Raw genomic sequence first — 15,637 nt, 5'->3', positions numbered from 1 at the left:
GGCCGCGGGCATCGGCCGGACACCGACACCGCCCGGGGATCGCCCCGGGACCGCCGGGAACCGCCCCGGGACCGCCCGGACACCGCCCCGGGACCGCCCCGGGACCGCCCGGGACCGCCCCGGGACCGCCCCGGGACCGCCCCGGGACCGCCGGGAACCTCCCGGACACCGCCCCGGGACCGCCCCGGGACCGCCCCGGGACCGCCCCACGACCGCCGGGAACCTCCCGGACACCGCCCCGGGACCGCCCCGCGCTTCCGGGTGCGCGGCGGGCCCGGGCCGCAGCCGCTCGGGCTGTCCCCCCGCTGTCCCCCCGCTGTCCCCCCGCTGTCCCCCCGGTCCCCCCGGCCCCGCCATGGACTTCTCGCGGTTCCTGTCGGACGAGTTCGAGGTGAAGGGCTGGGTGAACGCGGCGTTCCGCGCCGTGCAGCAGGAGGCGCCGGGCAAGGTGGACGCGCACGCCGCCACGCTGGTGATGAAGCTGCAGCTCTTCATCCAGGAGGTCAACAACGCCGTGGAAGGTGCGGCCGGGCGGGCACGGCTCGGGCCGGGTTGGCTCTGCCGGGTGCAGCACGGCTCTGCCCGGTGCTCTGCCGTCCGCTGTCCCCGCAGCTGCAGCCTCCCGGCGCGGACGGGCAGAGCCGCCGGGCCACGCTGGCAGTCCCGGCCTGGCCGGCCGTGCCCGGGACCGCGGCATCCTCGCTCCCATCTCGGGTCTCGCAGCTGTTCACCAACACATCCGCGTTAAATGCTGGAAACAGCAGCTGCTGCCAGCTCTGGGTTAGTGGGATAACAGGGTAAACTTCTCCAAAAGGGTTGCCCTGCTCTGGCACAGGCTGCCCAGGGTAGGGTTGGAGTTCCTGGAACGATTAAAAAGCCATGTGCACGCGGCACTTGGGGACATGAGTTAGTGGTGGTCTTAGAAGTGATGGGGGAACAGGACTGGAGTATTGGGAACAGCTGGATTTTATGGTCTCAGAGGGCTTTTTTAAACCTAAATGATCCCATGATAAAATACACACTTAAAGTTTAAAGATACAGCTGAAGATTTGTCGTTTAATGTTTTGCTTTGTTTTTTCAAGTACGAGAGATTAGATAAGATTATTGAAAGACTACCTGTCCCTGCACAGGCTGTCACCCCTCCTCACTGACTGCTCTGTGCTCCTGCAGAAACAAGCCATCAGGCACTCCAGAATATGCCCAGAGTCCTCCGGGAAGTGGAAGTCTTGAAACAGGAGGCAACATTCCTGAAGGAGCAGATGATCCTCGTTAAAGAGGATATAAAGAAGTTTGAGGAAGACACAGCTCAGTCCATGCAGGTCAGTTCTTAGCATTTACCTGCAACTTGTGAAATTCTGAAAGCTACAGAGTTGTTCACATGAAGTAATCTTGTGAACTTAAGATAGGCAAAACCACTTCTTTTAACATTAGTAGTAGAAAGGTGGGTGTGACACAGCTGTGCAGTCTGCATCTCCTGAGGAACAGCTGCTCAGGTGTCTGTCCAGAGCTGCTGGTGCCTGAATGGAGACACTGGTTTCTGCCTGGGGTGCACAGCATTTTCAGACAAAGTGGATACTAAAAGAACAAGACAAGAATTCAAACTAACCTGTTATTTGACTTTGAAAGATGATTTTACATCTCTAGCTCCTTCAAACCATTCCGTCTTCTTGTAGTAATATAATCTTTCCACACCTTTTTGTTTTTAAAATTTAAGGAGAAGGTAACTCCCAAGTACCTGTGACAGCTGTTTTTTGTTTCAGTGGGGAACACAGCGTTGTGGTTTTTTCTGCAGGTCCTGGTGGAGATTGACCAGGTGAAGTCCAGGATGCAGTTGGCTGCCGAGTCACTTCAGGAGGCAGACAAATGGAGCACACTGAGTGCAGATATTGAAGAGACTCTCAAAACACAGGTAGATACTGAATTACTTGGTGTTTGTGCCTCCAGCTTTTCAGGGAGCTGCGTTTCACAGTCGGGTTTTGGAGCGACTGTGAGGCACGTGCCTGGTGCTGGTGCTGTCTGAGGCTGCCCTCGGTAATGGGCTGCCCTTCCCTGCTGGCAGGACGTGTCCCTGATCTCAGCCAAGCTGACCAGCATGCAGAGCAGCCTGGCCATGCTGGTGGACACGCCGGATTACTCAGAGAAGTGTGTGCACCTGGAGGCGCTGAAGAACCGCCTGGAGGCCATGGCCAGCCCTCAGATTGTTGCTGCTTTCAACTCCCAGTCCGTAGGTCAGTAGCTCCTGGTGTTGTTTACTGTCAGCACTGAGTTTATTGTCTTTAAAACAGTTTGGGTGGAGAGGTGGTGTCCTGAAGGCTCCTGGCACTGGATCCTGAGCTCTCCTGGTGGAGCAGATGCCCTGGAATGTTCTGGGCTCTGCAGCTGCCTGCAGGCCAGTGCTGCTTTGACTTTCCTATGGATTGGGATACCTGTGGGCAGGCCAGTGCTGCTTTGACTTTCCTATGGATTGGGGTACCTGTGGCCACTGAAGGAAACAAGAGGATTGCTGGATTTTATGGGCCCCATGGATGTGTGAGGTGGAGGTACTGCTCAAATAAACAGAAGGGCCTTGGCTTTCTGTTATCATGGTGTTACTGGTGTAGTCAGGGAGGAAATTTGTTTGCAAGCATTCTGACTTCCTAGTACTTTGTAAAAGCAGCTTTGCAAGTTCTCTGTAGAAAATTGGTCTTTTTGGACAGTTCTTTGTGTTGTTCCTTCCCTGTGCTGCTGTCAGTACCTCTGAAAAATAGTTGTTCTGGTTGTTGATACTCATCTCTGTGCACCTCGAGGTCCTGGAGGGATCTGGGGCTATGGGGTACAAACCAGACTTTTGAGGAACCTGTGTTTCTAAGCTCTGTGCATGCTTAGGCAGAGGCAGCTGTGCCATGAGTCAGTCTGAGGCACAGGGATCATTTTGAGGACAGGTGAAAGCAAAGCTGAGGCCTTTACCAGGTATGCTTTAGGTTTGTAAGTGCTGGCTTGTTTCTAGAAACTAATTATTTCCTTCTAGGAAATGCTCTGGCTTCAATACTGGATGTGTTAGCACTATATGCTGGTTAGGAAGTTAAGTTCATTCCTTGTGTCTGCTGTCTGATCTTGTTTGAGGATGGGTTTCAGGCAGTTCTGCTCCTGTTTGAGAAGATAAGCAAACAAAGATGAAGTTGTCTTTTCTGTAGCCCATTGTGCTTCTTCCCTTAGAAAAAGGAGTTCCTGCTCAGACTGATGTCTCACCCTCAGCTTTGAGGCTGATCCTGATGCATGTTACTTTGTTTTGTTTAGATCAGGCAAAAATGTTTGTTAAAGTCTTCACTGAAATTGATCGGATGCCCCAGCTTCTTGCCTATTATTACAAGTGTCACAAGGTAAGCGTTTTGGTAACATTTAACACTGAGGAATAGCAGTCGGAATTCTTGCTGGGCTCTGGCTGCAGAGGGAGCTGCTGCCCCACGGATCCCAGCTGTTCTGTGGTGGGGGATGGCACCTCTTCCTCTCTCTATTTCCTTCTGTGGCTTCTCCTGCTGGCTCTGACCAGCTTTGGTTACTGCCCGTGTTGCAGGAGTAATTCTGCATTTGGGTCCTTGTGTCCCTCCCTGCAGCAGACACGGTGTGTGTTCTGTTGATTTCTCTGTGCTCATGGTTTTGCTTTGCTTTCTGTGGATGTGGCCATGTCAGCAGTGACTTTATTACTGCAACTTGCCAGCTGCTGACTTCTGTAAAGTCTTTTCAGGTAAGATTAAAAGCTGGAATTCCAGACAGTTCTGTAGCCATAACCTGAGCTTCAAATTTCTCACATGACTGTGACTTTTGAAGATTAAGTTCAAGGCTGGGGCTTGCCAAGTATTTCAAATATTATGTGGGGGTATCAGTTGCAATCTCATTTTATGAGTAAAATACCAATGTTAATTAAATCTTTGAATCACTAAGAAGCTTCGAGCTTTGTGCTGAAAGTCTCTTTTCCTTCTGTGATGCTGAATTATGTTATGCTGAAACGGGGAGAGGGGCACAAGTGTGAGCCTCATGTTTTGGCAGAAGTGCTGTGCATGGGGAGCGCTGGGTTTGGCACGGCAAAAGCAGGACCCGTGGCCTGTCAGTTCTCTTCTCAGATGGTTCTGTTCCCCACCAGGTGCAGCTGGTGGCCGTGTGGCAGGAGCTTTGCCAGAGTGACCTGAGCGTGGCGCGGCAGCTGACCGAGCTGTACGACACCCTCCTGGGGACCTGGCACGCCCAGCTGCAGTGGGCAGCACAGGTGCAGTGACAGGCTCATGCTGCTGCAGGCGGGAGAGGGCAGGGCTGGGCACCTCTCACAAAGCCTTGGAGAGCTCTGGGCCTGCCTGGTGCAGGATGAGATTTGCAGCCCATTCCTTGTCCAACCCTTGCAGATGGGATTTCAGCTTTGCTGTTCCACCACCAGCAAGGTTGCCGTGTTACTGCCATTAAAGCTGCTCTATCACTTTCATCTGTATCTTAAGTTAAAACTAATTTGTTGGTGTTGCAAATGTATTCTCTTGTAAGACATTTGAAATGCCTGAATTGTTTTATCACTTGGCCTGGAGGGAGCCCTCAAGGTCACGCTGGACTGATGCGTGTTGCTCTGTGTAAGATATCTGAGGGCTTCTGCTGTCACCCCATGGAGTCTGTGTGCTTGTTTTCCCTGCCAAGAATAATGCAGGATCAAAAAAAGTTTTTGTCCTTTGGTGCAATGAAGGAATAAGTTCATATTGTTGAAGAGTTTTTCATCCATGAAGGGTAAGAGATTCTTATCTTCATGTGACAAAGCCAGTGTCAGTGCAAGGCCTGTGCTGCAGAGGAGCTCAGTGTTTCCTTGAAATCTATTTTTTCTGCCTAATGATTCGATGTGACTTACAGGTCAGATGTCAGGTTACATTTTAGCAGATATTCTTTGAACTGGGGGTTGTGAGAAATGGCACATGGGGCATACCTCATGTCACTCAATCTCCTGTGTTGCTTCTGCTTTCTTGGACCTTTTTGGAGGTAAACCAAACTTTCAAAGCAAATGAGCAGAATAGCTGATGAAAAAGTCACAGTGAAGGCTGTAAAAAGTTTTATACTAGTGGAGTGGCTGATTCTCAGCTGATTACAGGCTTTCTAGCTTTTCCACTACTGACTTCTGACCAGTAATTTGCCTGTGATATAGTCCTATTTCTTCATCTATTACTGATTCATGTTGTTTCCCAACACACCTGTGTAAACTTGAGAGCTCTGTTTCAAATGCCTTCCTCTGCCAGGTGTTTTTTGAATCACTGTAGTGCCTTCTGAATTCAGTTCAGTGTTCTGAATTCAGTTTTTGACCTGTGCCTATCCTCTAGTTTCTTGGTGGCTGTACTCTATGCACTGCCCTAGACGTGCAGTCAGGCTGTCCTGTGTGCTAGGTCAGCGTGGCTCCTGCAGCCTTAGCTGAGCACTTCTGGGTTTTCCACCCCTTGTGGGGTGTTTCGGATTTGGAAGCTGCCTGCTGCTGTGTGTTCCTCTCAGGTAATGTGCTTTTGCCAGTAGATGTTCTGCTGCCACAGGTTTTCAAGAACCCCTATGAAATCGTGACTGTGCTGTTGATTCAAACCCTGGGAGCTCTGGTGCCTTCCATCCCCGTGTGTCTCAGCACTGCCATGGACAGGACGGGCCAGGACACCAAGCTGACCCAGCTGCTGGAGCTCCACGATGCCACCGTGCACTTCGCCAAGGGGCTGGAGGTAGCCATGCTGCCAAACCTCAGTAAGGCTCTGGCACTGAGCTCTGCCATTCTGTGCTGTCCCCTTTGTGGAGTCCCATTGTGGGATTTTGTTCAGTTTTAGGTGGAGGGAGGGATTATCTCTTCTAAGCAATGCCCAGTTCCATGGCACTTGCACCTTTGTGTTTGTGTGTGTATCTTACACCTGAGCTGTTGACACAACACTGAGTTTCCTGAAGCAGCTCTGTCCTGAGCTGACTCTGCAGGGTAAATAGCATTTAGCACTTCTCCTTTTACAAGCTTTACTGTTTCTTCTGTCTCCCAGACAAGGAAGTGTCTCCAGGGAGGCAGTGAGACCCATTGTGAGAGATGACAAAGCAGAAAAGTTGAGGAGTTTCCTGGAATTATCACACCCCACTAAACAAGAGAAAACCTGCTTGAAGGCTGCATCCATTGGATGCTTGTATTTGTTTTTGTAGTTTTTTTGTTGCTGCTGGCTTAGGGTTTAATCAAGTGACAATGCCAGGTGTTTTTTCTGAACTGTTGCTAGTTTTTTCCCAGCAGCATCTTTGGTGTTTGTTTCCAAATCTGCCCTGTGCTTTCCCCTCCCTGAGACATTTGTCATTTTGGTCATGATTGCTGAGTGATTTGTGCAAACCACACAGCAGTGAGGTGCTGTTTGCACAAGTTTATGCCTGGCTGGAGCTGTTGGCTATTTATAGACCCTTATGAATTTGGTAGGGCTGCTTCAAAGACTGGCTGTGGGAAAATCCAAAATTAAGGCTAATGGAGCATTCCTGATGGTGTGTTTCCTGTGTTTGGTTCCTCATAACATTGTCTTGAGCTGTTTAAACCCAGCTTCTTTCTTGACCCTGTAAATTATGATTGCTGGGCAATGTCAGGGAGTGTGACTGTGTCTGTTGTCTGTCTGGTTGCATACACATCAGTCATTTTCTAGCTTGATCTGTGGTTCATTATAGAAATTATTAAAAAGGGTCTTGAAAAAATAATGCCAGATTGTATAAGATGATTGGATAGGAAGATCACTGTTGAACTGTTATCTGAGTGTATTTTAAAAAAACCACCCAAAGCTTTTCTTTCTATCTCTTTTCGTGTGGGGTAAGATGTTTGAGAAAAGAAATATGTCAAGAATGGAAAGGCCAGGTGACTCAGCTGAGGAGACTCAAACCAGTTCCTGCGTGTGTATGTGAGGGGAGGGCTCAGCTGTGATTCACAGGATAATTCAGTTTGGAAGGGACCTTAGAAGATGATCTGGTCCAGTCTCCTGCTCCAAGCAGGATCTGCTGTGAGGTCAGACTGTACTTGGGATGCTGTTCAGTCTGGTCATGAACGTCCAAGCATGGAGACAATGTTGGCTTTGGACAGACTGCTCCATTGCTTTCCTGTCCTCAGGGTGTGAAAGTCTTTTCTGATATCCAGGATTCAAAGTAATTCTGGTTTGCTGCAGGTTTGAGTTTGGCAGAGCTTTGTGGGAGCAGCTGGTGTCCAGCTCTGATGTGAGCAATAATCATTCAGCCCTGCTTTGTGTTTGGGTTGGCAGCTCCCTGCTCAGGCATGGCACTGAGAGGCTGAGTTTGTGCTTCACGGCCGGCTCTGGTTGATGAACGCTGGCACAGGAGTGCTGAATGAATTGAATTAGTGTCAATTATTTTAAGTGCGAACTAGGCTTTGTGATAAATGAGGATTACCCCTGTTTGACGCCGTGGGAGTAATGTGTTTCACTTCTCAGATGGTTTCAATTCTTCTGCTGTAGGTTGGAACATTTGATAGATTTTTGTCACCCAGGCTGTTTTGGGTCAGTGAGTGCTAATTTTCTTGAGACACTTGTTGAGGTAGAACATCTTGGTTTTAGGAAGCAGGTAGAGATAATAATCTTGTTTCTAAAAAAATAAACCAATCTGTGTAGTTGAGATTGAAGCTGTTGGGCAGCATTCCAAGCCTGTGCAGGCAGCATGCTTTAGTGGAAGAACTGTATGTAGCTTGAAATGAGGTTTTTAGTAGCATATTCATCTCTTTCTAGACTAAACATCTGATTCTTTGTAGAGGAGCAGAACCTGGTGAAAGTGATGGAGCTCGTGGAAGTGGTGTATGCTCCCTACAAGCCCTATCAACTCGAGTATGGAGACCTGGAAGAAGAGAATCTCCTCATCCAGATCAGTGCAGTGCCCTTGGTAATACACCAGTCTTTGCTCAGCTGTCGTGGGAGAGGCTGAAACTTCCACTAAACCCAGGGGTCTTTGTCACAGTTACTGCTCTCTTTATCCTTTTTGGCTATGTTTCCTTTCATTTGTAGAAGATTCTGCTATTGGCAGAGCTGTTTTTCCTTGAGGACCTGGTGAACACCGGGTTTGGCAGCCTGGCTGTTGTTACAGTCTGTGGGCAGGAGGGTGGGAGCACCAGCCTGGCTCTGCCTTGGGAGTGTCACAGGAAAGGAGGGTACTAGAGAACACTGTGTTGCACAAGGTGTGCTTTCTCTATTGCCTGGAAGAAGAGTCAGGCTCAGCTTTGCTGTTCCTGTTGTTATTTAGGAGCACTGGGAGGTGATTGATTGTGTCCAGGAACTGAACCACTCGGTCAACAAACTCTTCACGCTGGCGGCCGGGGCCATCGACAGCTGTGTCAAGCTCACGGATGGCCTGGGGGTGTGTGGGCTGCTGAAGGCCCTGAAGGCTCTCTTCTCCAAGTAAGGTGCCTTTAGGTGCTGCTCCGTGTATCCTGAGCGAGTGGTGAGCCTGCACTGTGTGGCCAAGGGCTCTGTAGTTTATGGCAAATGGCTGAGAGCAGAACGTGTCTCTGACTGTACCATGAATCATCAGAATCCCCCTTGCTGCTTCATTCGAGCACAGGCTGTTTTCTGGAGGAAAAATGGAAGATTTTATGGCTAAATCAAAGGCTTCCCTGGTGTTTTTGATTCTGGCTGGGGAGAGTTATCATTGTTAATAAATACTTTTGAAGGAGAAAATATTTCCCAAAAAATAATAAGGCAAATTAGGCTGATGAAAGTAGATCTCAGTGGGGAAATAAATCTGGAGGTTGAACTTGATCATCTTGGAGGTCTTTTTCAACCATATTGATTCTGTGAATACACAGTCACTGGGACAAGTGACCTCACATTCAGGATCTGCCCGTAAATCTGAGACACCCCACAGAGTGAGGCTCACTCTTAGTTCTTGTCTTAAAGTATCACTTTCCTATTCCTATACTGATTTACTGCTTATTCCTTCACAATACTGAAAGAACTGCTCACAAAGTATGAATCAGGTATTGCTGCCCTTTGGGAAGGGTGAAGAGGAAAGCACAAGTCTCTGAGCTCACCTTCTTTATAGGCAATTAGAGAGCAATGTACCTGCCTCCAGCTTATGGGCATTATTAAAAAGAAAATGGGGGTGGGTAGAAAACACAATGTTCTTCTTTTTATCCGTGTTCTCATCTGGGGAGTAGCTGAGAAAACAAATTCATGAGATTGTTGTCACCATGTTCCTGGAGTAAGGGCCAAGTGATGTTGGAGTAGCAGGAGCCGTATAAAGTTTTCCTGGTCTTTCCTAGGAGATGATCAGTGTAGTGGTAACTAAAATGTCTTACTCCTTCCTTGTCAGGGGCAGGGAGCTTCTGGTAATCCACAGGCAGCAAACTGAGGCAGCCACACAGCACCTTTTGTGCTCCTTGTCTTCTGGTCTAGGCTGGAGCGGGCTGTGGCTGATCAGTTCTTCACATCCACCTCTTTGGAGTGGAACCAGGCTGTCTCTCCTGTATTCCTTTTAGTATTTCTGGTTCTAGTTTGGCCTTTGCAGAGGACTGAGTGAGCAAATCACAGGACATGTCTTTGTGCTGCTCTCCAGCCTGTTTTCTTATGCTGCTGCTTCTGTCTGCTCCTCTTCTCACTGCAGGTATACATCTGACTTCACAAACACACTGCAGTCTATACGAAAGAAGTGTAAACTGGATGATGTCCTGGCAGATCCCCTGTTCCAAGAGGACTGGACAGCATTCCAAAACTCTGTCCGGTAAATGTTTGGGTTTTTTCTGTCTGGCTCAGAGCTGTTTTTTGTGTCAGAGCTGAACGGGAACTACTTGGGGTCAGTTTACACAAGGTCTTAGTGCAGAGCACAGGGCTGAGCCCTCTGTGCTGCTGGGAGCACCAGTGTCCGTCGTGGGTTTCAGGTTGCTCCTGGCATGGGGAAGGCTGTGGGGCTCCCCACCCTGCCTGGTGCAAGGCTGCATCTCATGTCACTTGTAATATTAGCAGCTCTTAGAATTTTTCCCAGTGACACTGAGCTGGCCTTCCCCACCATGACAAGAAGTAGCATATTGATGAGGCCATTGGGCAAAAAAAAAAAAAAATCATTGTTATCAAATGGATGTAGAGCTAATCACCAGACTGACCCTTGACTGATGTGTGGGCTGTGGTTTGGTTATAGCTTTTCATAACTACTTGACACGGGTCTGAGATGGGTTCTTTGAGAGGGGTCTGGCATTATCTGCCTCAAATCTCTCAGTGTGCTTTTGTCTTGTTCTTTCTCAGGATAATTTCCATTTGTGGTGAACTCCTTCATCAGTGTGGAGACTTTGAGCAGCAGCTGGCCAACAGGTGAGCACTGGTGACCTTAATTCAGAGCTGTCAATGTAGGAACCAAGTTGAAAGAAAACAAACCCAAACCCCAAGGTGCTTTGGTTGCGTAGACCATGGAGGGAAAGCCACCACTGACTCCCCTTCCCCATGCTTTGACATGTCAGAGATGGGGCACAGACTGTTCTGGCAGTCGTGTTCCCTGAGGCAGTCCCAAGAATCCTTTTCCTTGGACACCTGGCTGGCCACCAATGGGCTGCCAGATGGGGGTCAGGAAGGAATTTTCCACCAGATCAAATTGGCAAGATCCTTGTGACATGGGGCATGAATCACGTGCTGAAGTGAGTGTAGGTGTGCCCTACCTGATGGGTTCCCTGTAACCTGAGGAGTGCAGGCACAGGCAGCACATGGATCTTGCTGCTCCCTGCTGTAAGCAGTGCACTGCCCAGGCTGTGGTTCCTTAAGTGCTCGGTGTGACTGGAGGAGAGCCCAGCCTGCAGTGCTCAGTGGGGCCCCACTGCCCTCTGTTCCCAGAGCACAAGCTCCCTGTCCTCTCAGCACTTCTGCAGCTGGTGAGTTGCACAGTGAATGAGAGGACTGGCTGTGAATTCTGTCAGTGAATGCTCTCTCTGGAAGTCACGCAAGGGCGGTGCTGGCCCTTGGGCCAGCATGAGGACAGGACTGCTGAGTCCAGAGGGTTCTGCTGGTGACTTTTATGTACTTGTTTTCCAGGATTTTGTCAACTGCTGGGAAATATCTCTCAGACTCCTACAGCCCCTGCAGTTTTTCTGGCTTTCAGGACACCAGTTCTGCAGAAAAGAAGAGCTCCATAAAAAATCCCTGGCAGGAATACAATTATCTCTTGAAGGAGAATCCATCCGAGTATGCCAGCCTTATGGAAACACTTTACACTCTGAAGGTAGCCCTGGTGCCTGCAGAGCTTGCCTCTGTTACAGTGTGCTCTTGGGCCCATACTGGGTAGAGACCTGGATTCCCCTTCCAGTCTAATGGCTTTCCATGCTGGGCTGCAGCCTTCCCATGGGCTGTGTTCTGCAGAGACCCTGAGAGATGAAATGTCCAAACCCAGCAAGTCTGGACTCATTCCATCTCTCCCCAGAGCCTGGCTCTGTTTTGTGAACAAGCCCTTATCAGCTCAGGTGAGGGAGATTTTATCACAGCGAGCTTTGGGAAGGTTGTGTTGGAGCCATCTCAAATTCTGCGCCCACACACCACCTTCTGAGGCTTTCTCTGCCACTTAGGCTCTGCTGCCCTGTCCAATCTGAAACAGAATTCTGCAGGATCATTCATGCATGGATCTGTGAACAGGGTAGAATGACTTTAGTTATCTTCTCATGGATCTAAGTTATATTTGCCATCTTGGTCACATGGAGTAGTGAATTCAAGGTTATGAGTCTTATTTCCTCAAAATGTTTTGATTTCTTCTACACTTCGTTTACCTATAATTTTTGTGGTTCCATCTTCAGTGTGATGTGTTTGACTTTAAACCTTGACTAAACTGTCCAGTTCCACAGGTACTCTTCAGGCAGAACTCAATTCCATGCAGGGCATCGTTGTGCCCTTTGAGTAAAGGGCAGCTTTGCCACCTGCTCTGCAAGTTCCTCAGTATCCACATGTGCCAGAGCCTGGGCAGGCTGGAATGTGATGCTGATTGCTTGTCCTGTAGTTCAGGGAGCAGTGACAGTTTCTCTCTTGAATAACCGCTTGGAATAGGTCATTCCAAAAGAAACAGGCTGTGCCATCAGAGAGGAAAGCTCTGCTGCACAGGGATGGCCCCATAAAAGCTCTGCAAGCATGTTCACACAGCCGGTCCGTGGCCTCTTGGGTGTGTAAGTGTTTTCTGTGTGTGCAGGAGAAGGGCACCGCTCAGCACAGCCTGCTGTCGTCGTCGCGCGCGGCGCTGGCCCGCCTGAACCAGCTGTCCCAGCAGCTGGCCTTCGACTCCGTGTTCCTGCGCATCCGGCAGCAGCTGCTGCTGCTCCCCCGCATGGAGGTGGGCGCGGGGCCTGAGCTGGGCGGGCAGGCTTTGCCGGGCATCCCCTGGGGCAGCGCTCCGCTGTCTCCTGCTCAGAATGGTTCTCTCTGCTGCTGTTTCTCCCACGAGCTGCAGGCAGTGGAACAGTTTCCCTTCCCTCACCCACAGCCTTTGCAGCACAGGTGTTTGAAGGCTCTGGTGTTGCTTTGAGGGGTTTTCTGACTCACGTGAGCATGTTTCCCACAGGGAGCTGGGCAGAAAAAGGGTGGCTGCTTTGGGCCTGAGGGATAACATGGTAAACAGTTTTCCCACCATCTGTGTTCTGCTTCCTAGAATCCCTTGGGTAATCTCAGTTCATGCCGTTGGGTCACCCCTTTCTAAAATGCTGACAGGCTTCATGCTCTGGGAAGTCATTGATTCATCCTGCACTTTCTGCCTTACAGGGCTGGAGTTCTGGTGGCATTGGTGAGACCCTGACAGATGACCTGCCAAACTTCAGCCTGACCCCTCTGGAATATATCAGCAATGTAAGAGTACTCAGGTGTCTTTCTGCTCTAGAAAACAAATTGCTGGGAACACTCCAGAGAGCAAAGATTTGCTTGGAGTAGCAGTTCACTGTACAGGACTTTCTTGCCATGAGTGTTTCAGTGACTGCTTCTCTGACCTTGTGAAAAACTGTTTCTTGTACCAAGTGTAATGATGCACGAGAGCCAATTTGCAGGTGAGTGAGTGGCTGTCAGGCTCAGCTCCCTGCTTTCAGGTGTATTTACTGCGGGTGACTTTTTCTTTAGTAAAGGACTTGCCTCACATTTGTTCAGTGACTCAGCTTTTGGTGCTTTTATTCTAGATTGGGCAATACATTATGTCTCTTCCTCTGCACCTTGAGCCATTTGTCACTCAAGAGGATTCTGCTTTGGAACTGGCATTACATGCTGGAAAACTGCCATACCCCCCAGAGCAAGGTAGGCTGAGACCAAAGGCTTGGAGTGTCTGGGGAAAGCTTTCCCCTCCTGACATCACAAGGGTGGGATATCATACAGTGACAAAACCATTGGGGATCCCTTTCCTGTACACTGTTTATTCCAAGAATCCTTTGGTAAAACCCAGGAGGAGCCTCTGAATAATGAGTGAAACTTTTTTTTTGTTGTTTCATTCAAACTGGAAGCTTTGGCTTGGTCTGTGTGAGCTTGGTGTTTGTTAAAACGATGGTTTGGGGTCTGAAGAGTTCTGTTGGGTTCTGGCTCCTGTTCTGCTCCAGGGAGCTGGCCCTACCTGCTGTGTCACTAATCCTGCTGCAGGTAACAGCAGTAGCCACCTAATGCCATTCCCTGCAGGTTGTACCTGGTGTGCTGGGTTCAGTCTCTTTATGATGTTACTATTTCACAGACAGTGAAGAAAGCACAGAGCTCGATATTTAGAGTCTTCCTGGACCCTTCCAAAAATACACTCTTTGGTTCAGGCTTTTGCATTACTATTATGGCACCTTGAAGCATTTACATGTTGCAATGCCTCGATAATTTTCAAAACACTAATGAACACAGACTGCCTTTAGGGCTGGGAAAAAACTTGTGAATCCTTGTCACTGCCGTGGTTTGCAAACTGCTCCTGGAAGAGAATCCTGTAGGAGGTGCCAGGCAGTGCTCTGTCCCAGCTGGTCCCCATCAGTCCTTGGAAGTGGCTTCCTGGAGGGTAATCAGGGAGTGTTTTGGGTCTGGAGCTCATGTCAGTGGTGTACAGTACAGGGAGAGTGCATGAGTGCTTTGATTGCTCCAAAAGCAGCTGATAAACTCTGACTCCCTGGGTGTCCTGTGGAAGGGGCAGTTCAGGTGTTGCTAACCAGTGAGGATTCTGTGCTGTTCAAGCCCAGCAAGGGCAGGTCAAGCGTGCTGGCAGCTAACGGGGAGTGTCTGTGCAGGAGAGGAGCTGCCCGAGCTGGACAACGTGGCTGACTACTGGCTGGGCTCCATTGCCAGGGCCACCATGCAGACGTACTGCGAGGTCATCTTGCAGATCCCACAGCTCACCCCACACTCCACCAAGCAGCTGGCCACGGACATAGGTGAGCAGGGGCTCACGGGCATGGCACATCACCCCGGGCTGCTCTGCCACCACGCAGGCTTCCTGCCTGGCTCCCCGTGGCAGGATTCCCTCTGTCACCAAGAACGAGGATATCTTTCATTTCACAGTGGCTATTGCAAGCTAGATACGAATTTTTCCTTGATTTTTCAGATTATCTAATAAACGTGATGGATGCCCTGGGCCTGCAGCCCTCACGGACGCTGCAGAACATTGTGACTCTGCTGAAGGCCAAGCCAGAGGAGTTTCGCCAGGCTGCCAAGAGCCTGCCCCGCCGGATGGCCGCTGGCATCGCGGCCATGAGGGGCCTGGAGGGTTAGCTGTGCCCCCCTGCCTCTGCCATCTCTGCCAGCAGGGGCCTGGAGGGTTTTTGCTGTGCCCCCCTGCCTCTGGGCCCTGCTCAAGGACTCACCTCCTCAGACTGGTTTTCATTTCTGCAAGGACAGTGAAAAGATCTCTGGGGACTAGGGGAATTTATTTCAGACTAACTTTTAATAAATGTCTTTGTCTAAGAAAAGCTTGTTCCATTCTTCTATCTTTAGAAATAAGAAAATATGTCCTACAGCCAAATTTCCCAAAACCTCTGGATGACCCTGAGTAGCTTGAGGAGTGCTGGAAATGTCCTGGCAGGTGCTGTAGAGTTCATCCTTTGTGGCAGCTTTTTCAGAGAGTTTAATCTACTGTGTCTGAGGTGATGCAGCACAGAGGGGGCTACTGTAGGCAGTGGCCACTACTCAGGGCTGTCCTAAGTACAGGGTTAGGAAGGGTCTCTTGAGAGTTGAGGCTTGATAAAGCTTGGCCCTGAGAATAAAACCAGCTTTGTAGGTTGTTCCTGGTGCAATTTCACTATTCTACTGAAAGCCATTAAATTTGTAAGGAATTTAAGGAAAGTGGTGCTTCCTTGAAGAATTACTGCCATTTGTATATAGATTTTTTTGAAACAGCTGGTCTAACCTTAGTGTGCTCTCCTGGGAGACAATGGGGCAGAGTACAGGGAGCTCCCAAAACTGGAATGGCAGCTGAGTCTGAGCTGCTGCAGCTGGGCTCAGGCTGCTCTGGGTCCGGCTGGGGAGAGCCGGGCTGGGACAGGGCTGGAGCCAAGCGCTGCAGACACTTCCCACTTTTACGAGGTGTCAGGCAGCTCCCTAAGCCAGCTGTGACTGGAATGGTGAGCTGTCCCTGTCCTGCAGGAACACTCTGTTCTCTTCACTCCTGCTCTGGGGAGGGTGAAGCTCACCGGCCGTGCCTCTCCCACCCTTCCCTGCCCCAGTGCAGCTGGGGAGGGTTTTGGGGCTGG

General features: G+C 49.9%; 1 protein-coding gene across 3 annotated transcripts; it reads left to right on the top strand.

Moving 5' to 3' along the window:
- Positions 1 to 248: 248 nt before the first annotated feature.
- Positions 249 to 14,857, top strand: COG7 (component of oligomeric golgi complex 7). Of its 3 annotated transcripts, none has more exons than XM_021546930.3 (17): positions 249 to 521; positions 1,171 to 1,319; positions 1,793 to 1,909; positions 2,060 to 2,228; positions 3,277 to 3,359; positions 4,121 to 4,243; positions 5,529 to 5,727; positions 7,748 to 7,875; positions 8,233 to 8,387; positions 9,592 to 9,708; positions 10,227 to 10,292; positions 11,004 to 11,190; positions 12,142 to 12,282; positions 12,708 to 12,791; positions 13,112 to 13,226; positions 14,180 to 14,323; positions 14,494 to 14,857. In XM_021546930.3, the coding sequence occupies exons 1-17, from the start codon at positions 356 to 358 to the stop codon at positions 14,658 to 14,660; spliced, it is 2,310 nt and encodes a 769-aa protein (XP_021402605.2). In that variant the 5' UTR covers positions 249 to 355; the 3' UTR covers positions 14,661 to 14,857. The 3 variants fall into 3 exon arrangements, with proteins under 3 accessions (XP_021402605.2, XP_085448065.1, XP_085448066.1); XM_085591939.1 differs by having other exon boundaries at positions 249 to 780; XM_085591940.1 differs by lacking the exons at positions 3,277 to 3,359; positions 4,121 to 4,243; positions 5,529 to 5,727.
- Positions 14,858 to 15,637: the final 780 nt, after the last annotated feature.

The sequence above is a fragment of the Lonchura striata genome, chromosome 14 (genome assembly GCF_050655825.1).
Source record: "Lonchura striata isolate lonStrDom1 chromosome 14, ASM5065582v1, whole genome shotgun sequence".
In the NCBI taxonomy this organism is placed as follows: Eukaryota; Metazoa; Chordata; class Aves; order Passeriformes; family Estrildidae; genus Lonchura; species Lonchura striata.
The sequence above is the reverse complement of the archived record's forward strand: the minus strand, read 5'-3'. Positions and strand labels throughout refer to the sequence as shown.